The following is a 25,688-nucleotide window of genomic DNA, read 5'->3' on the forward strand; positions in this document are numbered from 1 at the left end:
ATGGAATTGAATTGAAGACCCAGATACAAATTTTCATACCTGTGGTTGCCTGATTTTTGATAAAGAAGCCAGACGTATACACTGGAAAAATACAGCATCTTCAAAAAATGGCTGCATATCCAAGAATCCATACTGCATGTCCAATAGATCCATATTTATAAACCTACACAAAATTCAACCCCAAATAGATCAAAGACTTCAACATAAAACAAAATACACTGATAGAAGAGAAAGTGGGGAATAACCTTGAACTCATTGGCTCAGGAAAAGACTTTCTGATCTGATGGTGCAGACACTAAGGACAGCATTAGTGAGTGGGACTTCATGAAACTAAGAAGCTTCTGTATGGCAAAGGACATCATCATTCTGACCAAGCAGAGCCTACAGGATGAGAAACACTTATTTTATCAATTATACATACAATAAAGGACTAATATCTGAACTAAAAAAAAACAAAAATCAAAAAACTGAATATCAAAAAACAAACCAAATTAAAAAATGAGATACAGATATAAACAAAGAATTCCTAAAGAGGAGACTCAAGTGGCTGAGAAACACTTAAAGAAATGCTCAACATCTATTGTTATTTAAAAAAGCAAATTAAAACTACTTTGAGATTTCATCTTATACCTGTCAGAATGGCTAAGATCAATAAGACAAGTGACAGCTCATTCAGGTGAGGGTGTAGAATTAGCAGACTCCTCTTCCATTGCTGGCAGGAGTGCGAATGTGTACATTATAGAAATTACTATAGCTGCTCCTCAGAAAGATGAGAATCAATCTACCTAAAGATCCAGATAGACCATTCTTGGTCACACACCCAAAGGACACTGCATCTTACCATAGAGATTCTTGCCCAACCATGGTCATTGCTGCTTTGTTAGTAACAGTCAGAAATTGGATCCACCCTAGATTTTCCTCAGCAGAAGAATGTATAAAGAAAATGTAGTATATTTATACAATGAAGTATTACTTTAAGGTATCTCAGACCCAGAAAGAAAAATATGATGTGTGTTCACTTCTATGTAGATGTTAGCTGTTAAGTCAATGAGAACCAAGCTGCAGTCCAGAGAACCACAGAGGTTGGGTATAGAGCAAGGGACTGAGGTTGGGGAGGTAGATACATCTTGTTAGGAAAAGGAACTAGAATGGGTAGTTATGGATGTATTGGGGGCCTGAAACTTGAGGACAAAGAGGGGAGGAAGAGAGTAGAGGGCATGAGGAAAGGAAATCAGGGAGAGACGGATAAAGCTAATGACCACTGAGGGGACATAAAACATAAAACAACTAAACCTAAGGATACAAAGAAATCTGCATTTGCTGGGTTCTGAGGTAGGCTGACTCCCAATTTCCTGAGAAACCGCCACACTGATTTCCAAAGTGGTTGCACAAGTTTGCATTCCCACCAACAATGGATGAGTGTTCTCCTCACTCCACATCCTCTCCAGCATAGATTATCATTGGTGTTTTTGATGTTAGCAGTTCTGACAGGTGTAAGATGGTATCTCAGAGTTGTTTTGATTTGCATTTCCCTGATCGCTAAGGAAGTTGATCACGTCCCTAAGTATCTTTTGGCCATTTGAAATTCTTCTGTTGAGAATGGTCTGTTCAGTTCAGTACCCCATTTTTAATTGGGTTATTTAGAATTTTAATGTCTAGTTTTTTGAGTTCTTTATATATTTTGGAGATCAGACCTTTGTCTGATGTGGGGTTGGTGAGGAATGTACCCAAGAGATGCCCAATCATACTACAAAAGCATTTTTTCAACTATGTTCATTGCAGCACTATTTGTCATAGCCACAGTCTGGAAACAACCTAGATGCCCCTCAATGGAAGAATGGATAAAGAAAGTGTGGCACATATACACATTAGAATATTACTCAGCGATTTAAAAAAAAATGACATCTTGAATTTTGCATGCAAATGGACAACACTATCCTGAGTGAGAAGTACAGACCCAAAAATACGAATGTGGTATGTACTCACTCTTTAGTGGATTCTAGCTGTAAACAAAGGACATTGACCCTATAGTTCGCGATCCTAGAAAAGTTAAGTAATAAGGTGAACCCAAACAAAAACATATATAGATCCTCCTGGAAATTGGAAGCAGACAAGATCACCAGGCAAAAGTTGGGAGCATGAGGGTGGGAGCGGGGTAGGGGGATGGGGAGGGGGAAGACAGAAGGGAGAAGGGGAGGGTTGGGGAGAGCTTGGGGGAGTGGGAGGGTTGAGATGGACAAAGGGCAGATATGGGAGCAGGGAAGAAGATATCTTAATTAAGGGAGCCATTTTAGGATTGGCAAGTGGCTTGGCTCTAGAGGGGTTCCTGGGTGTCCATGGGGATGTCCCCAGCTAGGACCCTGGGCAGTGGAGGAGAGGGTGCCTGAACTGGCCTTGTCCCATAGTCAGACTGATGACTATCTTGAATATAACCACAAAACCTTCATCAGATGGAGATAGAGACAGAGACCCACATAGCACTGGACTGAGCTCCCAAGGTCCAGTTGAAGAGCAGAAGGAGGGAGAATATGAGCAAGGAAGTTAGGACCACGAGGGGTTGGTTCACCCACTAAGACAGTGTGCCTGATCTAATGGGAGCTCACCAAGGCCAGCTGGACTGGGACTGAATGAGCATGGGATCAAACTGGACTCTGAATGTGGCTGACAATTGGGGCAGACTGAGAAGCCAATGCTAATGGCACTGGGATTTGTTTCTACTGCATGGACTGGCTTTGGGGGATCCTAGTAGTCTGTTTGGATGCACACCTACCTAAGCCTGGATGGAAGTGGGAGGGCCTTGGACTTCCCACAGGGCAGGGTACCCTGCCCTCTCTTAGGACTGGAGGGGGAGAGAGGTGGAGGAGTGGGGGAGCAGGAGAGAAATGGGAGGAGGGGAGGAAGTGGAAATTTTGAATGGTATTATTTATAAAGCATTAAAAAAAATAAACCAAAAAAAAAGAAAGAACCCTGCATTTGTAGTCCAGAATTTTCAACTGGTCCATTATACCATGTATGAAAATACGAAACACAATTTTGTATATTTGTTACTAACTCAGATCATTAAAATGAAAACAATTTTTAAAAATAAATAAATAAAGCTAAACATTGCCTCTTGGTCAGACTCTGTCTTGGGGTGATTGAAGGAACATGGAAACAAAGGTAGAATGTGAAAAATGTCTCCTTGCCTTGTAAGGGAAGAATTCAGCAATCTGAGAAATGGGCTGGACTTAAAGTATTCAAAGGCTCACTGAGACAAGCCATCTGTGCTGAAAATGATTGACTTTTCCAAACCAAGGAAGACTGGGTATATGTTTAGAATCCATTGTTTTTACAAGGAGCCCATCGGAGATGATCACTCAGACACAACTCAGAGTCTTGATTCCAGTATGTCGTGACTACACTCAGGTATTTGGAACCTAAGGGTAGCTCCAAACATTTAGAGCAAGGGGCTTTTGAAAGCAAAAATCACATCCTGGTATCTTGCTCTGCAGCTTCAGGGGGAGGTTTTGCACATGCAAGGAGTCTAACAGAAGCTAAGTTAGCCAGAATATCCTGGACTTGGGTTTCTAGAATAGATTTGGATAATTTTCCATGGGATTCTCCATGAAGAAGATCAAATTCTAGTTAAACCTGAAATGGCCCCAGCAAGAATCCAAGATGGAGAAACCTCTGCATTGCCTTGTCCTATCACAGTATGAATTTATAAAATCCAAAAGAAAAATACTAAAAGCATCAGTAGATAATTAACCAAATGAGTCAGTATAAAGTGTTTTTTTGCCCACAGGATATTTTCTTGACAGTACAAAGTTTTATAAGCAACAAATTAAAAAACGCAATCCTGTTCAACTGCACTTGGACCATCTACCAACTGAAACCATGCTGAAGCACGAGTTTCACAGCACACAACTGCAGTGTGATCTCACTCTTTAAAATGCAGAGCACATTCATAGGCGACCATGAAATATGCTTAGAAATGTGCGGGAGCCCACATGTGACTCAGTTTCCATCATGATCCATGGAGTCATCTCTGACTTAAAGAAGTCATTTGAGCTCAAGCCTGCCTGCATTAATTTTTCTCATAACCTTAAGGGCTGTGAGAGACTTCTGATTTAGCCCGTGAGAAAAGAGCACTCTATTTAGTAGAGTGTATACTGCTGACGACAAATCGGCGAATCAATCCCACACCAGTTATGTTTTAAGGGGTTATTTATTTTGGGGGGTAAAACTTACATACACCATAAACCGTCAGGAAGGGAGCCTAGTCGCAGGAGCCGGGAGCAGGAGCCAGGAGCAAGCACCGGAACCAAGAGCCGGAACCAAGAGGGCCTATTCCGGATATGCTTCTCTTTTTAAAAGAGAAATATACCACGCCCCAGTGGGCTGGTATTTCAGCAGCTATTGGCTGACGGAGCGGAAGTCGCTCCCCGCTGCACTGTGGGCTCGTATTTCAGCGACTATTGATTGAGGCAGCGGAAGTTACTCCCACAACACCGACAAACCTCAGGATCATCAAGATAGAAGTGAGGCTGCTTCCGAGCAGCGAGCACATGTTGGAGAGGAGGCTGCTCACTCAAGGACAGGAATGGTCTTGTGGTTAGATACTGACTGACCATCTGTGCTGTGCTTTGTTCTGCTTTTGTTTATAAGCAAGTTCTGAAATAAACTCTGGGCTCTTTGGCTGTTTCGGCGTGACCAGACAGACCTCCCGATTCTCTACGGTCTTCTGTTTCTTCTGACTTTTCTTTGGCCTGGAGGATCCCCTATCCAGAAACCCTAGCTGACCTTGTAGGAGTGGGCTCCTACATAAATGGTAATAGCAAGATTAAAGAGAAAAATCCCAAATGTTTGACAGTCAATATACTTCTAAATAATTCATGTGTCACTGTATAAATGAAATTTATTAATATTTTGAATTGAGATGTAATGAAAGCATAAAATGAAATGTGTTGGCAGAGATAAAATGTTACTTAATGAAAATGTAAAATTAAATTAATATTTGAAAAGAAAAAAGTATGCAAATTGATGATTAAACTTCTTTCTTCACAAGCTAGGAAAAAGAACATTAAGTTACAGATAAAGCATGTAGGAGGAAATGATAAAGATGAAGTGACTGCAGATGGAGAGTGTGCTGTCGGACTGAATACCTCAAACACGTGCGTTTTACTCTTAGACACTGACTCAAAAGACAGTTGTGTTTACCTGACACATGCGCGTGTTGTAAGTCATAGGCAGGGTCTGATGATACTCCTGAGTTATGAAGACCCAAGAAGGTGTAATGTAATGTTTTTCCGGTTATATTTTTCACATTTCTTTTCTATTATGCAGTTCAGCCGCTAGATGTCGCCATATGGCTCCATTTCTGCACTGACATCCACCTTCCACCCTGGGAAGTCACCACGTTTAGCATTTCTCTAGTCTGGGTAGGACAGGACGACAACAAGAACACCTGAAGGAATGGGACTCTGTTTTAGCTCAAGGTCACTTCGGCTCCTGAGAGCCGAGGAAGAGCTGCCTTCAAAGCATCTTTGCTCTCCTGAGTCCTGAGCCCAAGTGGGATTTGTACGGGTCGGGTCGTGTCCCGCTTCCTGTTAGCACGGATCTCCTTGGTGCTCACCTTTCCTCCTAACCTGCTTTACAGCGGGCCTTGGGCTTTTGCTTTCTACTGTTTACTTTTGTTATTTGAGTGCATTTAAAAGGAAACTGCTCCTACAGCCACGTGAACACTGGAGTTCAGTTCGCATTCCAGTTTCGTGAAAGTTTTCCCCTGTCTCATGTTTCTTTCATTACTGTTTAAACTGTCACAAATTCGAAAGCTTTTCAGTTCCCAAGGGCATTCAATTCATACGCAAGAAGTCACGTTCTTAATGAGCCAGAAGGTCCTCCACGTTCGTAGTCTATAACTGTCTAGCACCGACCCGGACCTCAGCGGCGGCTTATCTCTTTGTCCAGCTGAGGGGTTCCTGCAGCTACCCCGCCTTGCCCACTTCATTTACATAAAGTAAACTTAACTCAGCGGGAGATTCTTTGAAATGAAGATTTTTTTAATTACACACGTCCTGCCTCGGTTAGGCAGCCCTCTGGTTATCTTTATTAACAGACACTAAATAATTTTGCATCATATAAATGCCCTCCAGTGTGTACCAACTGATAGGGCCCCACCCCCTCCCCTGGCGAAGGTGGACCTGAGAGATACTGGCAAGAGGGCAGGGCCAGGGAATAACGTTTAGCCTTTCTGACCTAGCTAAGCGACACTTCCAGCATGCAAGAGAGCACGGCCAGTGAGGCAACCACGGCAGGTGAGTAGTTTCGACTTGATGATGTTTTGTTTATGAAACCTGAAATTGTTCCCATTTTTGTTTTCTTACCTCACTGAGCAAATGAATTAAGTAGTATATTAATTTCAGTCTGCTGGGTGGGTTTTCTAGCACTTGGCTGGCATGGGAGCTAGGAACAAGAGTGGCACAAAGCAACCCCCTCTTTGGGGCTGAATTACAGTCTCCTAGTATGAGAAGTTTGCTTCGACTCTAAGACTAGACAGAATTAAAGAAATTGTATCAAGTATGAGTACTATCTTTATATAAATAAACACGTTACTTCGTTTGGGCTATAAAGAAACTTACTTCCAAACTAACGTTAGCAGTGAAGGTTAGGATGGGTTGTAGTCTTTTTTTTTTTTTTTCAAAAGTAATATAAGCAGTTTCTCCTGCTGAAAAGAGGCTGTGCGTGAGTGTGAGCTCAGAAACCATGAAGGGTTTCTCTTTGTGGAGCTGTTACTGTGAACAAAAAGGCTTTCTAATTGGTTTAAGTGCTCTATGGCCACGGTGAATCTAAACTGGTGTGTCCATTAAAATAAAGTCCATGTATTATTAAATTCTTTTAAAAGAACCTTATTTCTTTTGGCCTCCTTCTGGGGATGTTTTAAACAATGTTCTATCAAACACAGTGAATCTGCGTTAGAAGCACAAGGGCCCAGAAGGTGGACGAGGAGCCGGCAGCTGCGTGAAGTCTCTTTTATCCATAGGCCTAACTGTGAACTGGGCCTGAGAAAGGCTGTGCAGAGCCTTCTGTGGGATGCAGCAGAGTCAGACTCCCCAGCAGATGGGATGAGGCGGGAATTAAAACTACGGGTGCAAAAAACAGCAGAACTGGGTTCAAATCTAAAAGTCCGAAAACATTGAGGCAAATCATTGTCCCTCCCTTGGCCTCATCTAAGCCAAATATTTCTATTTCCCAGTGACGTGCAGGGATCCATGTCACTACCAAATCTTTATGAGTTTTGTTTACCCCCAGTCCTCAACACTTGTTAGTTTTTTCTTTTTGTAAGAGTACCTGTTTCAGCTAGCATGACGGATGGCACATGCCTTTAAACCCAACACTCAGGGCCATAGGCAGATAGCTCTCCGTGAGGTCAAGCCAGTCTGGTCTACACAGCACATTTTAAGCCAGTCAGGGTTATAGTGTGACCCTGGCAAGCTAGCTCCGTGATTCAGAGCCCTTGTAGCTCGTACAGAGGACCTGAGTTCCCAGCATCCACCTGGCTGGCAGCTCACAACTGTCTAAAGATCCAGTCCTAGGGAATCTGACGCCTCATTTGGCCTCCACCAGCACAAGGTGCACAAACAGACATGCTAGAAAACTCTCATACCCGTAAACTAAAAATAAATAACTCTTTTTTGAATAGCTGTCCCAGCTGGAGTGAGATGATAGCTCCTCCACACACCTGTGCTGCAGTGAGATAGCTCCTCCACACACCTGTGGTCTCCTTGATTTTTTTTTCAAGAAGTATCTGTTCAGATCATTTCTCTAGTTTTAAGGATTTCTTTGTGTTTCTAAGTACAGGAATTCTTTGTGTGTGCTGCCAGATGAATAGCTGACAGATTTTGTGCTGTCTCGAGGCTGTGGAGAGCACATTTTAAATAACTTGCCCTTTCTTTTCTTCACAGGCCATTCTCTTGTAACTGACCTTCTTACACCTTTAACTTTAGGTCACCAAGAAGAGCATTCGACACTGTTGCCAGAGTCGGGTAGGACCTATGTTTTTGTAGACCACATTTCCACAGTGAGGAGCTCTCGCTCTTGTGAACGCTGAGTTCCCAGCAGGCACATGGCAGCTCACAACTGTCTGTAACTCTAGTTCTAAGGGAGCTGGTGCCACTTCTGGCTCTCCCAGGCACCAGGTACATAAAGGTGCACATACACCTACATAAAGATGCAAGCAAATACACCTATACAATAAAATAATAAGTGTTTTTAATTACCATTTTAGCTGGGGTGAGATGTCAGTTCCCTGTGGGCTGTGGGAGGCTCATTTTAACTAACTTCTCTGTCTTTTGTTATAGGTTCTCATAGCCCATCGCCCATTCCCATGTTAACTTCAACTGTACATTACCAAGATCATTCAGTATCATTGCCAGTATCAGGTAGGTTCTGAGTTTTTATATAATAGGTTTCAAGTCATTGCCTCTTATCTGAGTCTCCAGTAAGGCACATCTGCAACATCTGAGTCCAGCGGACTGGCACTAAAGCATTGGCCAGAGCATCCCATGGCTCCCTCTGGGGGTAGTCTCCTGAATTTCTTTCCCTTGCCTTTTTACTAAGCAGAAAGTTTTCTGCAGAGAGAATCAATTATATCATGCACCGAAGAAATGTTTAAAGGATTTAGAAAAGCAAACTGAATAAACACAACCCCTGCTTCTTAGGAAGCCTGTGTTAGCCAGAAGTGCTTTAAGGTCAGTGGAGGAAGACCCCGATACTGTGCACCGTGTTATGGTTGTTAAAATTTGTTTAAAGGTTTGTGGTGAAACTGACACTCAGAGGAGACCATGGGGGAAAGAGCAAGAAGTCAGAGTGAACACATAGGCGAACCATGGGTAGCAGCTTCTCATTTTTGGTTTTCAGAAGGTTTGTTCCTTTTGTGAGGTGGGAATTCATTCCTGGGTACCAAACAGTCACACTTTCTGTAACTAAGAGTATGAGAAAAACTGCTATAAATAGGACCTCAGGCCACCACACTGCTTGAAGACTTCTTTTATATCCCTAGAATGAGGTGCTGCTCTGGCCAGTGCCTAATTCAGAGCTGGGGATGGCCCCCAAAGCATTGCCCATCTTTCCTTCCATTTTCTTGCCCCATGCTCATCTCAGACATAGATTTGAGAAAAGAGTTCCAACCCTTGTCTCCTCCACAGACATCTCCTGAGGTGTTCACATCAGGCTCAGATTCAGCAACTGACTGAGCTTCCTCTAAGGTGGTATAGAACAAAGACACTGTTCTACTGAAGCAATGAACCTGACAGAATTCAGAAAACCAACTCCTCACCTCGGGGAAGAAAATTTAGTGCTTAGAAATGTGTGTAGATATAATTCAAAGGGGTTCTGTTTGCTGTCTACCTTCCAGGTCAGGCTGAAAGTGAGATCACTTTGAGGTCCATTTGGCCTTTTTCCTATCCCGGGCCCCCAGCACCCAGGACCTCACTTTGTCAGTATTTCCAAGCAGTTTCCATGCAGCTAACAATCACGCATGCTCAGTGCTGTTAGGAACCCCTTGGAACTCTGTGTCCAAGGCTACAAAGGCATGCAGTCGGACACAAAGTAAGGCTTCTACTTCACAGAAACTATCTCAAAAATAGGTGGGCTTCTATGGCTTCTGGTTGAATGAGGGTATGATATATACTCAAATATCGTGTGTGTCCATTACAAGAAAATGAGACGCTGTAAAGAGTTCTTACTGAACCCTGACCAAGCCCCAATCTAAACCTTTCATGTGCTTGTCTTATTACTCTACAAGTTCTCTGCAGATGAAAGGCACAGGAGTTTAAAATGTTTTGAGAACTTACCTCTAGTCAGTGAGCGGCAAAGTCGGTGTGCAAATCTAGACAGTTCCACTGTAGTATCCTCATGCCCCACCAATGTTCCATCACCCCAAAAAAGTTGCTTCATTTTTTACCAGCATAAAATATTCTTGGGATAATGTTCACCATTTTTGCCATCCTAAGTGTTTGGTTTGCCCAGAGTGCTGTATATTCATCACCACTGTCTGCCTTCAGAATATCTTCCCTTATTCCAAAGAGCCATCTTATGTTGATTAGCAGTCAGTCTCTCTCCCGTGCCCACAGTACCACGGCAACTGCTAACTCTCTTTCTTCTGCTATGGATTTGTTTTTCATATTTCAAATAAATAGATTAATACAAGAGGTGGCATTCATGAGGCTTATTTCTCTTAGGATGGCATGTATATCTGTGCATATTGGAACATGAAGTATCCATTCCTTTTTGTGGTTGGAAGTTATTCCATTAAATGCATTAAAATTATCCACTCATCAGCTGGTAGAGATTTAATAGAAATGTGTGCATCTGGGCTCTTGTTAATTGGGCTGCTATGATTATTCTTTTGCGACTTTTTTGGGGGAGACGCCCCAAAAAAATTCAATATTCAGAGGTAGAATTATGGAGTCAGATTCTGCATTTTTGTTTGCTGAGTTGGCCCCACACTTTCCCCCACAGGACCTATACTGTTTACTGTGTGTATGTATGTATTCATGTGTGTATATATGTGCATGTATATATATGTATGTATGTATATATATGCATGTATATGTACACCTAGACTGTAAAGGTTCCAGTTTCTCTAGATCTTTGCTCACACCTGTGATTTCCGTCCTTTGATTTGCTGATGGTCTTTGTCATGTGGTAATGACCACATGCTACAGTGAAAAATATGAACCTGATACTCTTAAACTACTAAAGCTCCCAGCTTAGGCCAGGCTCTCCTAAGTGTGTTCAGAGCACTTGTGTTAGCCTACAGTTGGGCTAACTGTTGGGCAGAATTAAATAGGAAGGCCTATTTAATGCACAGTGTTGAAGGTCTAGGGTACTACTGAAGGTCTCTAAAGGTGAGAGATGCTTGTATACCCATGACCTTTTCCATGTTGATCACCACATGGAAAGTCCTATGCCAATCCACACTGCTTTGCCTGACCGCCTCATAGCCATGCTCTCGGTGTGGCGTGCAGTTCACGGGGTTTCTGATTTGCATTACCCTAGTAACTAAAGATGGCCAGCAGCTCTTAGCACAGTTGCTGCCCATGTTCATGTCATATATTCCTTGGAGGAGAAGGTCTATTTAAATGTTTGGAATGTCTAAATCTTTCTGTTGTATAGTCATAAAAACTCTTTGTATATTCTAGATGTTGTCTTCTCAGACGTATAGCTTGAAAATATCTCCTCCCTACTGGGATCATCCTTTTGCCCTTGGTACCATCATTTTAATGTATTTTATAAACTCTATTTTTTATTTTATTGCTTTTGTTTATGATTTTATATCCAAAGAACCATTTTTCCTAATTCAAGGTTATAAAATATATCTCTACATTTTTTTCAGGAATAGTCTTTTATACGTACAGTGTATGTACACACACATACACACACACACACACACACACATTCTATATATTTTCAATGTATACACACATACTATATATATTCTATATGATAGTTCAATTGTATAGACACATATTATATATACACATATATCTTCAATAAATCTTGAGTTAATGTTCTTAGGTGACATAAGAAAAGACCCTTTACCCTTTTGCATGTGAATACAGCAGTTATTGAAAATATGACCTTTTCTCATTGATTGTCCTCCACACTCTTTTGAAAATCAGTCAGTCACAGATGATATAAATTAACTTCTAGACCCTCAGTTCCCACTGATCTTTATGCCTATCCCTGGGGCAACACCACACTCCAAACACTGGAATTTTTATTTGTTTGTCTGTTTTTTGTTTTGTTTTGTTTTATTCATCTTGAATTTTGAACTCGGGAAATTTGACTCTTCAGACTGTGTCTCTGAACACTGCTTTGCCTATTTGGATCTCTTCGTTCCTTGTGTGTTTCAGGATCAGTTTTTTTCCATTCTGTTAAAACACTGTACATAATACTCACTTAATGTGGCCAGTGATGCTATGATGTGTGCACTGTTCCTGATCTCATTTTACAGGGGTAAAAGGATGCAGACAACCGGTCAAAGTGCCCCAAGTCTGTAGCTGGACTCGTTTGCCTTTAGGTAACTCGACCCCAGTCTAGGTGCTCAGTGGATGCGCTGTGGTAGCTCTCTGCCACGCAGTGATATTCCAGGCTTGGCTCTTCCTCTCACACCTGTGAGTGTCTTCTGCTTTTTTCATAAGATGAAGCCTTTAGTGAAGGTTTACTGTCTGTCTTCCCCTGTAAGCACAGCAGTGGCGGCACCCCTAAACCCAGGAGACAACCTTAACTTCTTACTCTCTTGTAATATGGATTATATTTCGTAGTCTGAGAACAACTCTTTCATGTGGCCAGTTACATCATGGTTATATTCAATACTTAAAATGGAAAAAATTAAATAAGAAATACAAAACGACGGATACAGCTATTGATTTGAGGTCACCAGGACAATAAATAGCAACACTACAATTTGTAACTTACCAGAAAAAGTGCTGCAGACTTTCATTTTGTGGTCTTCCCTCCTGAACTACTCTTTTGGGTGCAGATCCCAAAAGCCTTCTGTCAGGCAATGGAACAACGTGCCTACACACTGAGTGGGACCTCCCGTGGGAATATAAGCAGGCATGATGACTAAGCATATGCTCGTTTATTTATGAGCAAATCACAAGTACAATGTAATCATTTGTGACTGCGAGTATTTCAGATTCTTTTTCTTGGTCTGCACAACTGAAGAGACCTGTTAAAATTTAGTGTCATATTTATGCCAATTTCTTCTTCCGTTCAAGTCCATGTTCCTATGTTTAGGAGCTACAATGTCTCGTATTTACCTAAGTGTCTTTCTGTAATGTATCTATTATGAGAATAACCCTCCTCATCATTTTTAAGTATAGTGCTTGCTGCCAAGCTTAACTTTCTGCGTTTGATAGGAGAATGAGATAACCAACTGCCACAAGCTGTCTTTTGACTGCTACACATACACTGTAGTACATTGCCCAAACAAGCATACACACATATAAATATGTAAATAAATAAACAGATAAATGGAAAATATGTAGCAAGTATGACTTATATACATGTTTATTTGTTCTTTTCCTCTGTTACATGTGGGAAGTCATATACCTAATTGTCCATTATTCCAGGGGTCACCTTTGTGTCTTACTGGATCCTATATGAGATGGGCAAAGTTGTACATGGGCCAAATGGCCAATGACTTATATGGGCCTTGAATAAACTCCAGGGGCCTCATAGGCTATTGATGCCCTCAGTTTGGGGGCAGTAAAGTATTTAGGGAGGAGACAGTGAGGCAGATCCATCTGAAAACATATCAGCAACATTATGGGTCATTAATGTAGGCATACACTATCTTCTGCATGATGCAATCATCTCAGGGGATCTAAGAACCCTCATAATTGGGTTCCATAACCAAAAATGCTGATTAGACAAATATGGGGCTGAGAAAATGTACATAGCCTGTGCATTTTGTACAATCTACAGCTTATGGACTTTATGTTTTAAAGTGCTTAGGAAAGCAAAAGAACAGCATTTGATGACACATGAATGTCGCATGAATTGAGCTTCCACCCATCAGTCTTGACAAGAGCCCGGGAAGATCCTCAGTATGCTTTCTTTCTATACAGTCTCTGCCTGCTTTTGCCCTAGATCAATTTAAACCGCCAGGTCTTCACTAAGGCAATGCTCAGGAGTGATAAGGACTCCCTGGGAGGAGGGCGGCTTGTATGCAAGGGGGCTGCTTATTCAGAGTGTTCTTGACTACAAGGAGGGGGTGCCCTCACGCAGCTCCCCAGTCACGCTCTTTGACCCACCTCCACCTGCATGCTACTGACAATGGTTGTCCCCTATCAGACGGCAGTGTAGGACAACGTCCACATTCACAGTGGCCCACATTGTGTGGTGCCTGCCGGTCCCTGTAGCCTTTTCCTCATTGTCAATCCACTTCTCCGCCCCTTTCTTCTCATGAACTATAAAGCACTGGTAGTTCCCCCAACCTGTAATGATGTCTCAAATTCTAGACCGTCTGTGATGCTGTTGGTTCTGTACCTAAATGTCTATGCAGTCTAAGTCTGGTGGTGACTTTCTGCGAGACACCACCAGAGGTGTGGTCACTTCAGAGCTGAGAAAACTAAGGCACACTCACCCTGTCTCTGTGTCTCTGTTGCACAGATGTTCTGAAGCTGCCACCAAGGGCATGGGGTGAAACTGCCTTTGGCTGAGTTTTTTATGGAGCACCCAGTCACTTCATGTTTATGCCCTTTCTCGATTTCTGTTTTGCACAGGTATTATCGCCAGAACACATAATATGGCCCTCAATGAAACAGCTGTCACTCCTGAAGCCCCCATTGCTCCACCAGGTTTGTTGTGTTTTCACCTACTCACATGGAGTCTGAATAGTTATGGAGATTTCCTCAGTGGGATCCAACTGGTGACTGTAGGGAAACTGACCAAGACTGAAAAGTGCAAGCTAAGGGGCCAGGCTCCTGCTGCTCAGGGGCTCCGCTCTTGGAGTAGCTCATAGAAACAACACTGTGAACCAAGGAAACTGAAGCTAGGAAGGTACCCAAATGATAAATCTGACCTGGAAGTGGGAGGGTGGATCAACGAAAGAACCCAGGAGGGAGACCTTACAGAGTATAAATCAAACTAACTAGCTCACCTGGGCTGACCCTGTTCCCTATAGACCTTGAACGCATTTCCTTGAGAGACCTCCATGCCATTACTTTTAAAAGGAAGCCAGTCAGTCATACTTGCCCCACAGTGTCTCTCCACAGATTAAATAGGAGCTAAGTCAGAGTGCAGGCCCAGGTCCAGCCAGACCCCAATGCCTGCAAACTGATAGCCACAAGATCGGTTGGGTGTTGAGATAAGGGTGAGCCTATGGCCCAGTTGCTTGTGCGATCTCTCTATCTATCTATCTATCTTTCTCTGTCTCTCTGTCTCTCTCTGTCTCTCTGTCTCTCTCTGTCTCTGTGTGTGTGTGTGTGTGTGTGTGTGTGTGTGTGTGTGTGTCCGTCTGTCTAGTTTTCTGAAAGGAAAAAGGTAGAAGAAGGTCTTCTGTGGACGGACTTAGAGAAGGTACTCCACATTTAAAGCAGAGTCTCGAAAAGACTCCAAATGGCTTCAGAATTGTAAGTGAGTTGGAATTAGTGAGAAGTATCTATGGAGAAGAATGGAAGCACTGGATTTCAGAAACCAAGGGAGAAAAATTAAGCCTAGTGCTTAGACTACTTTTTGGGCTCATGGATCTAACTGACAGTCTCACTGATGTTTAACTTCAACATGGAGCCAACATGATAATGTCAGCTGGAAAACATGTTGGGCCCATGGCAGACACAGCATTACATGACATACACTCTATAAAGGACAGCTAAGGTGGTAGGGCATTTTCATACATCAGTAATTAGAATCTAACAACATAAAGACATAAAGATTTTAATTCTCATTTTCTCTGAAAAAAAACTGTAAAGCCTGGAGAAATTATGTAACCTGCTTAAGAATGCATATAAGGCATCCTATGTTTGACTCCAAAGCATAGATGCTCAGTCCTGAAGACAGAGGTAACAAACTTTGATGAACCTCTATTTTTTGGATATGTTTTGCCACTCTCTAGAATTCTCAGCTCTGGAGAGCAGCAAAATATATCCAAATTTTTGGCCATGTGATACCATATCCCACGAGACATTGTTGGTAATACAAACAGGAGGCTCCAACTGTGGGGGTGTGAGGGCTTTAGGGGTGAAAGTGCAGCAGAGAAAAAATTCTATGGTGTGGACTTGTGGGGAAAGATTGATTCTGTTAGGGCTTTGAGGAATCAGCCAGAAACCTTAACAGATGGGCAGTCTGGTGGAACCACTGCCAAACGTTCAAATGAGGTACAGTAAGCATTGGGATTCAGACGCTGGCCATGGCATAAACCTAGATTGACAGCCATGTGAGCTTCCTTAGGCTGGATTTGTGTGGAGTGTTGGCTGGGCGTCTCTTCTGGTCTCACCGTTTTCCCGTTTCCATGATGGAAGTCATCAGTTGTCCTTCTGACTTTTCCTTACCCTCCTCCCCCGCCAGTTAAGGAGCTTGTTGGCAACTTCTCACCCATGAATATTTGTTGGGTAGTGAAAAAGTCCACACTGAAATTCCTAGAAGTAAGAATGGTATGTTTCTTAATACGCTGCGTTAGGTACTTTTCTGCTGCTGAAACAGGACCAGGACCAAAAGCAGTTTATGGGAGAGCTCTCTTGGCTCGTGATTCCAGGGGAGAGTCCATGAGGAGGGGAGCATGGAGAAGTCACACCTGCAGCTGCAAATACAAAGCAGAGCGAGCCACTAGGAAGGGAGGCAAGGCTGCAGCTTCCACAGCCTGACACCAGCGGTATGCTTCTTCCCTCTAGGCTGCGCCTCCCATAGCCTCCGCAGAGACTTCCACTAGCTGGAGAACCAAGTGTTCAAACACGCATTAGAACCAACACAAGCACTTTAACGTTTGGAAGGTTGGAAGGTGACCAATAACCCCCCCCTAAAATGGTTTAAGAATAAGAAATCCTTTTGGCCCTGGACAACCAATTGGTGAGCTCTTCCCTAGGGAAGGCCATCCCTCCCATTCCCAGCATTCCTCAGTTGCCTGTGGTTCACTGAAAACATGTACACCTGCAGAATTATATAGACTGAACATTTAGCAGTTGATATTTGCAAATATATTTGTATATGCATACACATATGTGCATGCAATAACAGTTTGTTTTTAAAGAGATCATGAATTTGAAGGGCAGTGACGAAGGGTCCGTGGGAGATTTTGGAGGGAGAAAAGGGAAAGGAGAAATACAATTCAATTATAAACTCAAAACAAAAAATGGAACTCTATAGGCAGATCTTTTCTGCTTCTCGGCAGTCACCCCCAAATATCCACACAGAGACTAATATTAATTATAAATGTTGGCCGATAGCTTAGGCTTGACACTAGATAGAGCTTGCAGTTTAACCCCTTCTGTTCATCTGTGCGCTGCCAGAGGCTCCTTTATTTCATCTATGAACTTCTCCTGTTGTTTCTTCTGCATCTGGCTCACTACTCCTCTGACTCTGCCCTTCTTCCTCCCAACATCCTCTCTGCCCTGAAATCCTTCCTAGCCATCAGCCAATCAGCTTCTTATTAACAATGAGAGCCACACATTTTCACAGTGTACAGAAGGGATTATTCCACAGAAAAAATCCTCTAATTTCAAAACTTTTTTGTAAAGACATATTCTATTTATTATTCTGACTTACTCGGAAAACTTTATTTTTCAGGAATGAGAATGCAACACCCTTTTAATGAGCCAGGTATGTTGTTGTGTTAATGAAATGACAACCATTTCATTTTTAAATTGTAACATTTTCATTTCATATACCTAAGAAATGACAAGGGTTCATGTTAAAAGAGAAGAATATATGTCATTAGGTTCAGTGACAAAAGCAAATATTTCTGATTTTAAAGAAAGAACTTTTTTTAAGTTTGGAAGTAGCAATACATGATTGGGTCTTTTGTTTTTCTCTGCTAGTTTTTTTTTAACCAACTATGGGCATTTGATAAAAGTCTCTTCATTTATAAAAAAAAAAGCTGAGTATTCCTCTTCCAACTAATTAGTTGGCATCATATCAAAAATAAATTAAGACCATCCGTGTCTCAGTCCTAATTTACCTTCAACCAGATTTTTATAACCTCCCTTTCAACTGACGTCACGTCTGCTGCCCCTGGAGCTGCTGTGGACTGCCATAGGTCACAAGTGTGCTCCTTCACCACCCTGCAGTTTTCAGCTCTTCCTTACTACTTGACCAATGATCACATTTCGTGTGGGAGAAAAGGAGATTGTAGAACTTTGCCACACACTCACAGGTTACAGCTGATTGGTGGAGGAGGCTGCACACAAGTGGATGAAAAAGCTACACTTTTATAAGCTATTTTTTCTTTTAAAATTAATGATTTTATTTATTAATAATATAAGTAATTGTATTTAAGACGTAAGTTGGCCAAATGAGTGAGTATTTTATCTGTATGTCTCGCCCTCAGTCCTGTTTGCTTCTTTGATCAGCACTATAAGTCTGGACAAATGGGAAGTCCCTCCAACTTACTAGTTTTAAGTTGCTTCGTTCCCAATCTGCAAAAGTTCACAGAAGTATTTGTCATTGTATCCATGAGCGTGTAGGAAGTGGGCCATAACAAGGCAATGCTTAGAACACAGATGACCAGTTCTGCTTTACCATTGTCTGACTGGGTAGCTCAGTCTCGTTTGACTTGATTTCCTCATTTGTAAGCTGTGATTCTTCCAAACCTGTGATTCTATGATCCATTTTATACCCTTCGATACGTGAGAACCTCGTTTTCTCTCATCATGTTCAAACCATCAGAGAGTTTGTGGATTTTCCCAGTCAATGCCGAATATCAGCGAACTCTTGTCTGGTATTATGCCTGCAATAACTCTTGTCTGGTATTAAGAATACTGAACTTAGCTGGCATCAGAACTCAGGGGTGGGATTAAATGTTAATCCTCTGTGTGGCCGAGTAAGCATAAAGTTTCAGGTTCCCACAAGGTTACTGTTAAAATACAAAGCTTTTGAAGATTAAATGTGAGCAAAATTATGAAGTATTAACGCAGGCAAGGTCATATCACCCTGTTCGGTTTCTCAAATGACACAGCTGCCTTTTCACTTCCTCTCCTCTCCCGTAGTGACGATCGCCATTGTTTTGGGGGTGATCGCTGGTATCGTCGGAACTATTCTTCTCATTTATTACTTAATCAGTCTAATAACAAAGGTAAGGGTTCAGTGGTCCATTTTGCTTTAAGTATCAGTGTGAAGAAGTTTGGGTGGCATATTCTTCTGAGTACAGTTGAACACAAAGAGGGGCAAAATTTTGTAGAACTCCATCCTTTTTAACTGGACACATAAAGACAGGGAATCCTCAACTGAGCTGGTTTTGCATTTGCCAAATTTAAGGCAACGCCCGAATATAAATCTCTTCACCATGTCCTCATTGAAAGGTTGCACAAAGTTCTTGCCAAATACAATTTAGTATATGTTGATGTATATAGATGAGCTAGTCAAATTTCTACTTGTATTTAATTTACGAATAAAATACTTAAGACAATATGCCATACTTAGATACATCTAAAACTTCTATTTATTTCCTCTTTTAAGATTTATATTGTAATTGTGTGTGTGTGTGTGTGTGTGTGTGTGTGTGTGAGTTTGTGAACGCCATGTTTATGCATTGCCTCTAAGAGACAGGAAGTGACCAGGTCCCCTGGAACTGACTGTTCTGGGAACTGAACCCGTGTCCTCTGCGAGAGCAGTACCTAACTGCTCCTAACCACCAAGCAGTCTTCCAGCCCCACTTCTCCTTAGTTCTGTTCTCACTGTTTCTGAAATAAATCATTCAAAATTCACACCACAATTTTCACCCTGTGAATTTTTAGAGACATGTACAACACTATTTCTTTGAGGAATTATTTCTATAATTCGTTAAATACATATTCAACAGCTTTCTAGGGTATGCAGTTCTCTACCTGAGATATTTAAGACCCAAACTCTGTGTGAGCATTTATGGTGCTGTCACCGGATCTGTAAGGCTATGTCCTAAATCCCGAGCACCAAGTCATGTAAGATTGACAGCTGGGCATTTAGTACCTTCCATTTTTAATCTTTCCCTGACTGCTCCACTGTAACCACGATCTGTCTGTATTGTTTTGCTGAAATTGGAGTGGTGACCACACTATGGTAGCAGGACCATCACACTAAAAATGACAGGAAATCTACACCGTTTCTTTGCTTGAATCTTCAGCTACTTTATAAACAACTCCCATAATCAGCCAGTTCTATCACCGATTCTCATTATTCGATGTAAATGTATCTTTTGTAGCTAATACTTTGTCAACAGAGGTGACACACTTCATTATTTATTAGTAGTTCAGTTATATATTAATTTATGACTGCTTGAAAGCTATATGAGGTATGCCTGATACGAGATGACACCTTTGTCTGAAGTCTACACATCGCAGAAAAGGCATTTTCTGAGAAAATATGTGAAAATGAAATTCCATCTTAGCTAATGTTCAAACCCTGAAATGTTCAGTTGGCAAAATTCGTAGACTATACTCTCTTTATCTACAGAAGAATTTGGGTTTGGGCAACATGACTCTGGAATCGTAATCTCTCCATTTTGATTTTTATTTCCACATTCACTGTTTGCTAGAGCAGAGAATATGGGAAAGTCAATCTACAGGATCGTGTGACCTCTGTTGAACTGAAATGCAGATATAGATTTAAATTAATGAGCTGAGCATGGTGGCCCATGCTTTTAAGCCCAACACTTGGGAGCAGAGGCAGGTGGATCTCTATAAATTTGAGGCCAGCATGCTCTACAGAGAGAATTCTAGAACAGCCAGGGCTACACAGTGAGGCCTTGTCATAACAAAGCAAAATAGAATTTAAAGCAATGTTTATATGTATTTAGGAAGTAGGAACTTTCCCCAGTAGAATTAGACTATATAACTCAACCCAAAGTAAAGGAGTGTAGAAAAATGCTTTCTCATTTGAGGCATTTTTATTTTCAAGGTGTCTTTGATTTGAAAAATGGTGGTGATATTTTTTTGGGTTTTGCTCCTAGAAAAGCTCAGTTGACATACAACCTTACAAGGATGAAGACACAGATGTGCCACTAAGTTCTATCGAACAGGTTAGTGGTAGTATCTCTATTGTCTTTTGTGTTTGGGGAAAGGAATGAATTAGTGAATTCCATCTTTCTGAGTCATATGGAAGGAAACGAACTGAATTCACCAATGCTAACTCCTTTTTAATGTGAAAATTGCTCATAGATCAAAGGGAATCCCTCCTAGGGAGCTTTTTAAATTCTATAGATGAAAGAGAAAAGAATCTAGTGTACTCCTTAGTTCCCAACCTGCAAATCAGTACATGTGGGAGACCCTACAGTGGTTTGGGTATTATGCTCTAGTTATGGAGACAGCCAGCTTCCAAACCCACACCCCACCCCTTAGCTGGAAAACCTTGAGAAACTTGCCCTTTACTTCCCCAGCACATGAAAGGTGAGGAGGGATAATTGTGGACTGGAGGGATAGCCTGGGCTATGAAGCAAGAGTCTAATGGAGCACACATGCATGTTAGCTGGCGTCAGCTCTTTAGATGCCTTTCCCAAATGACCTCCTTGTACCCTTGCAGCAAGTCTGGGCCTCTGCTTTCACCTCCATATGCGGGTGCCAAGTTGGGGCACACATGCAAGACTTCAGGGATGTTTTGTTCATTCAGAAGAATATTGCCCCAGGGTCTCTGTTTGTTTTAAAGAAAATTTATTAGCAACCTTAAAGGTGGGAAATAAGCCAAGCAGAGTCACACAGGAGGAAGAGGCAAGTGAATCTCTGTAAAGGCCAGTCTAGTCTACATAGTGAATTCTAGGACAGCCGGTCTATGTAGAGAGACCCTGTCTTAAACAGAAAAACAAAAGCGGAAAATTTTTACATCTTAGAAACAAGGTGCCTGTATTCCCTCTGTGGGAAAGAATGCAGACTTTACCAACACCAGAGATGGGGATAGGAGAGCAGGGGGCTCTATTACCAGTGAGGAAGCAATCCGTCATGTCTGGGTGCTGAATGGTCCCTCCACAGTGTATCTTCACGCAGCCTTGATATCGCTTCGTCATACAGTTCTCAAGGAACTTTGCCTGAAGCACCAACCTAAGTAGTATGTGTTGGGGGAGAAGTCGGTCAAGAACAATGAGCTAGAATGCTCAAAATCAACTGAAGCTTTTCCCATAATTATTAACATTCATAACAGGTGAACCAAATTTTAGGCTAATTTTTCATATTCAGGGTATGTTTGTGAGTGAAATGAGTCCCAGAGTTCAAATGCATCCCTTAAGAGACGTGAGAAAACACAAAATTTATTAAAAATGCTTTAGTCCTTATTTTACGAAAAACCATTCCAAACTGATGCTGAAATCCTAAAAGGTCAGGATGCTCTGTGGTCTCCATAGAAACCAGGCATCTTGAGGAGTGACCAAGGAAGAGAGTGCTGTAGCCTCCTTGTACTTGGTCATGACTTGTGCTTGGTGGGAAATTGTGGAAGTGACTTGGAGCTAACTGCCCGTTGTGGCTTCCTCACGTGACCCTGCCAGCCTGTATTTCACTGGGAATATCTGAGATACCGCCCTGAGCAGTCAAACACAGAAAGACTGGGAAATGCTATCAGGGCAGATGATGCTCTCTCTGTCCCTTTTATATGTCCTCTGAGACCTGACATAACCTGAGTCCGATCTTCCAGTCAAGAAGGTAAATCTGTAGATAGGGCTGTGGGATGCAAGCAGGGAGCTGCCTGGGCCTCCCTCCTAGCAGTCAGAGGAATGTGCAGTAAGCTCCGTGCAGGTTCATCTTAAAGGGCTTTCTTCCTAAGAAAGACCTCACAAACTGGGAGCCTTGACTGTGTGTATGCAAATCAACTCACTGTGTTACTGCCTTGGCTCTAGGCCCCGCCTCTACCCACTTTCTGTGGTTTCTCACCTCTGGGGAAGGGAGGAGCAGAACTGTGTGTGTTTCTCACCTGAGATTTCCAAAATAGATTTTCAAAAGAAAAAAAACCTGTGCCTTTCTAAAATAAACAAGGCGACTGATCTAATGAGAGTTCACCAAGGCCAGTTGACTGGGACTGAAGGAGCGCTTGATCCAACCAGATTCTCTGGAGGAGGCTGGATTCTCTGAATGTGGCTGGCCTGAAGTCTTTCTAAAAAGCCATTGACAATGACTCTGGGACTTGTTTCCTCTGCATATTCTGGATTTTTGGGGATCCAGTCTGATTAGATACTCACCTTCCTGGTCCTGGAGGGAGCGGGGAGGAACTTGAACTACCCACAGGGCAGGAAACCCTGACTGCTCTTAGGGATGGAGAGGGAAGAGGAGAGGGAGTGGGGGGAGTGGGAGGGTGTTGGGAGGAGGGGCGAAAATGGAAACTTTTATATTTTAATAAACTTTGAAAAAAAATTAAAAAAATAAAATAAATAAACAAACCAATAAACAAACCCTCCAAAATCGCTAAACGAAGGTTATTTTATAACAATTATATTCAAAGACTCCTCCAAGAATGCAGCATCCTGGCATCTATTTGATGCAACGATCTCATGGTGTTGCAAATATAACTGTGTCCTGTTTGACTGTTTTGTACCTGCCCCATTCTTCCACAGAGCGTTATTCAAGAAGAGCATGCCAGTGTCTGAAAGACCTCAGAGAAACATGAGACTGCAGTCAATGGAAAAAGTAGTATAAGACTCAGACATATCAGTACACTGCGTACCTTCCTGAGTTGTACAATATAAGAGAAAATGTCACCATTGTAAGCTTCAGTAATTCACGATGGGGGTGGGGTGGGAGGGGCACCTCTGTTCATTAGTAACTGAAGGTGAAGAACACATTTCCTTGTATGCTTGATTTTGGGTTGGTGAAAATTTTTGTAACCACTTGACTAAAAGCTTTGCTCCAAAATTCCAGTTGAGTTCATGTGCTGTCCATTAAGACTGACTTTTTCGATTCTGTTATATTTTGTTCACAATGTTATCATTGAAAGGCTTATGTTATTCTCCATGAAATCCAAGTTTCCTTATCATCCTAACAACTGAATCCAGTTTCCTCTTTTAAATAATTAAAAGGCCAGCAAATCCTACCCCGCTACCCCTCTCCTTCCTTGCCAGACGGGCAACACGCAGTTCCCTGTTAGTGGTGTAGGCTCTTTTCCCACACTAAGAAAAGCTCACACTCAGAAATGCCACACGCAAATGTACAAAAGGATACACATCTGTTATTAGATGTGTAAGACAACACAAAAGTACCTCCTATTTTAAATAGCAAGTTGCATTTGAATTATTCCAAGTAATTGGTCTGACGGTGTTAGACTGGCTCCTTCAGAGAGCAGACAAAGGTGGCAAAGAGATGTTTCTGCAGCCAGCGTGCCCTGAGGAGGAAAATGGCGACAGAGCCTTCCTGCAGTGGAAACCAGAAAGTAACTACAGCAGTATGTGCAAATGTGAGCCAATAAACTCTCGAATCCACCCAGTGAGAGCTTCCCTTGTTGACAAAACTTCAGAAAACCAAATAGAGAGCTTTCTAAATGTGAGTGACTAAGGGACTTTGTGACTATATTTGACACTGACATTTCTTTATAGCAAGCCTTAAAATAATGAATGATTTTATAAAAGAGGACATAAATTTGGGAGGGGATGGGAGGTAAGGAGGATCTGGGAGTGGCAGAGGGGGAATAAGAGATGAATATGTCAAAATATATTATATGAAATTCTCAAAGAATTAATAAAAATATTGTTTTTAAAAATCAATATAAAAACAGGACCTGTTTCCAAGATCCATTTCCAAGTTGATAAGATTTCAAATGGCTTTACCCTTGCTTTATGATAACTAAATAAATAACTACATGTACATGTTGGAGATTGTTTTATGCTTGTCACCTATTTAAAATAAAAAAATTGAAATAAGAGAATCTTTGTTTATGTATATTTTAAGTAGATTTAAGAGTATTATTGCATTTATTTAATTCAATGATGACCCAAATGCCAAAGTAATTTTAAATGTACTTATTTCAAAATATATAAAATATTAGACTAAAAGAGGACCTGAACTAACATTATCTCTAAAGTAATTTACTGGTCAAAGACAGTGAGAGATTAAGGTAATGTTCTGTCTCAACCAAAGCGCCAGAATGCGGAGGATAATTAAAGCACAAATTGCTTTAACCTTCTCAAACTTTGAGATGTTTCTCTGTGTGTCTCAATTGGTTTCACACTGAAATTTAGTGTTTGTGTGAAGAAGTGACCTTTCTTCTTTTTGTAGTTTTTAGAATTAAATTGGGAGACAAAAAACAAAAAGAACTCTTTCCTGTGAAGACATCAGAACCCCATGCATGACCCTAACTGAAGTTCTTAAAATCGGGAATTGAAGTGAACAAGGGCGGGGAAGCTGGTTAGATAACCTGTTATCGGATGCTGGTGTTTCCTATAGAGATGGAAACTGAGGGTCCCAGTGAGGGAGAAGGAGACGGAATGTGAACAAGGAGTGTGAAGAGCCAGGGAAGAAGACTGTGGCAAACCAAGTGATGTTAATATCCAGTGCTGTGCCCATGGCCTTCTCGTGTGTTTTAGGCATTTATTCTGCCAAATAGCTATTCTTCCAAAAGAATTTCCTGAAATCCAGTTGCTACTCAAAGAAAAAGATATAAAGAATTCTACCCCACGGTATGCGTCAAACAAGGGCTAGCGTGTCGTGTCCCCAGTTCTGCTCCCCTGGAAGTCATGTGCTGGCGGCTGCAAAGTCGCATCCAGCTTCTAGAATTCAATGTGTCTTCTGTTAGCAGTTTAAAGGTTTCAAGAGTGACAGCAAAGGGTAGAATATTCAGGGAAGGGCTTTATCTCCAAATGCACCCATCACCCCAAGGGTACTAGATCATTCTGGAGTATACCAGGTCAGAAGTCTCTGAAGGATTTCAGGAGATCCATGGTCCCCCAAAGGAAAGGTAAGCTCAAAGACCCAGTGTTGCCACGTGTAGCACCTGCTCTGCCCTCTCACACACCGACCTGCTCTGTCTTGCCCACAGGTGGGCATACTTTGCCTCTCTTGACCTAAAGTGGAGGCCTAACAGGCCCTGGTCATGCTCCATCT

At 41.8% G+C, this 25,688-nt stretch overlaps 1 protein-coding gene across 2 annotated transcripts; it reads left to right on the forward strand.

Moving 5' to 3' along the window:
* Window positions 1–6,154: 6,154 nt before the first annotated feature.
* Gypa (glycophorin A (MNS blood group)) lies at window positions 6,155–24,513 on the forward strand. Of its 2 annotated transcripts, XM_048440108.3 has the most exons (8): window positions 6,220–6,296; window positions 7,944–8,024; window positions 8,340–8,420; window positions 14,277–14,351; window positions 17,275–17,307; window positions 18,693–18,778; window positions 20,630–20,698; window positions 23,210–24,513. In XM_048440108.3, exons 1-8 carry the CDS (start codon window positions 6,260–6,262, stop codon window positions 23,240–23,242), a joined length of 495 nt encoding a protein of 164 aa, XP_048296065.3. In that variant the 5' UTR covers window positions 6,220–6,259; the 3' UTR covers window positions 23,243–24,513. The 2 variants fall into 2 exon arrangements, with proteins under 2 accessions (XP_048296068.3, XP_048296065.3); XM_048440111.3 differs by lacking the exon at window positions 7,944–8,024 and having other exon boundaries at window positions 6,155–6,296.
* Window positions 24,514–25,688: the final 1,175 nt, after the last annotated feature.

Source organism: Myodes glareolus, chromosome 22, assembly GCF_982192425.1.
Source record: "Myodes glareolus chromosome 22, mMyoGla1.1, whole genome shotgun sequence".
Classification (NCBI taxonomy): Eukaryota; Metazoa; Chordata; class Mammalia; order Rodentia; family Cricetidae; genus Myodes; species Myodes glareolus.

Excerpts from the sequence above, each read along its gene's own strand:
- Gypa (XM_048440108.3), top strand. The coding sequence starts at position 6,260 with ATGCAAGAGAGCACGGCCAGTGAGGCAACCACGGCAG. Across the intron at positions 14,352-17,274 it reads AGCCCCCATTGCTCCACCAG|GAATGAGAATGCAACACCCT; the intron begins GTTTGTTGTGTT and ends TTTATTTTTCAG. Across the intron at positions 18,779-20,629 it reads TAATCAGTCTAATAACAAAG|AAAAGCTCAGTTGACATACA; the intron begins GTAAGGGTTCAG and ends TTTTGCTCCTAG.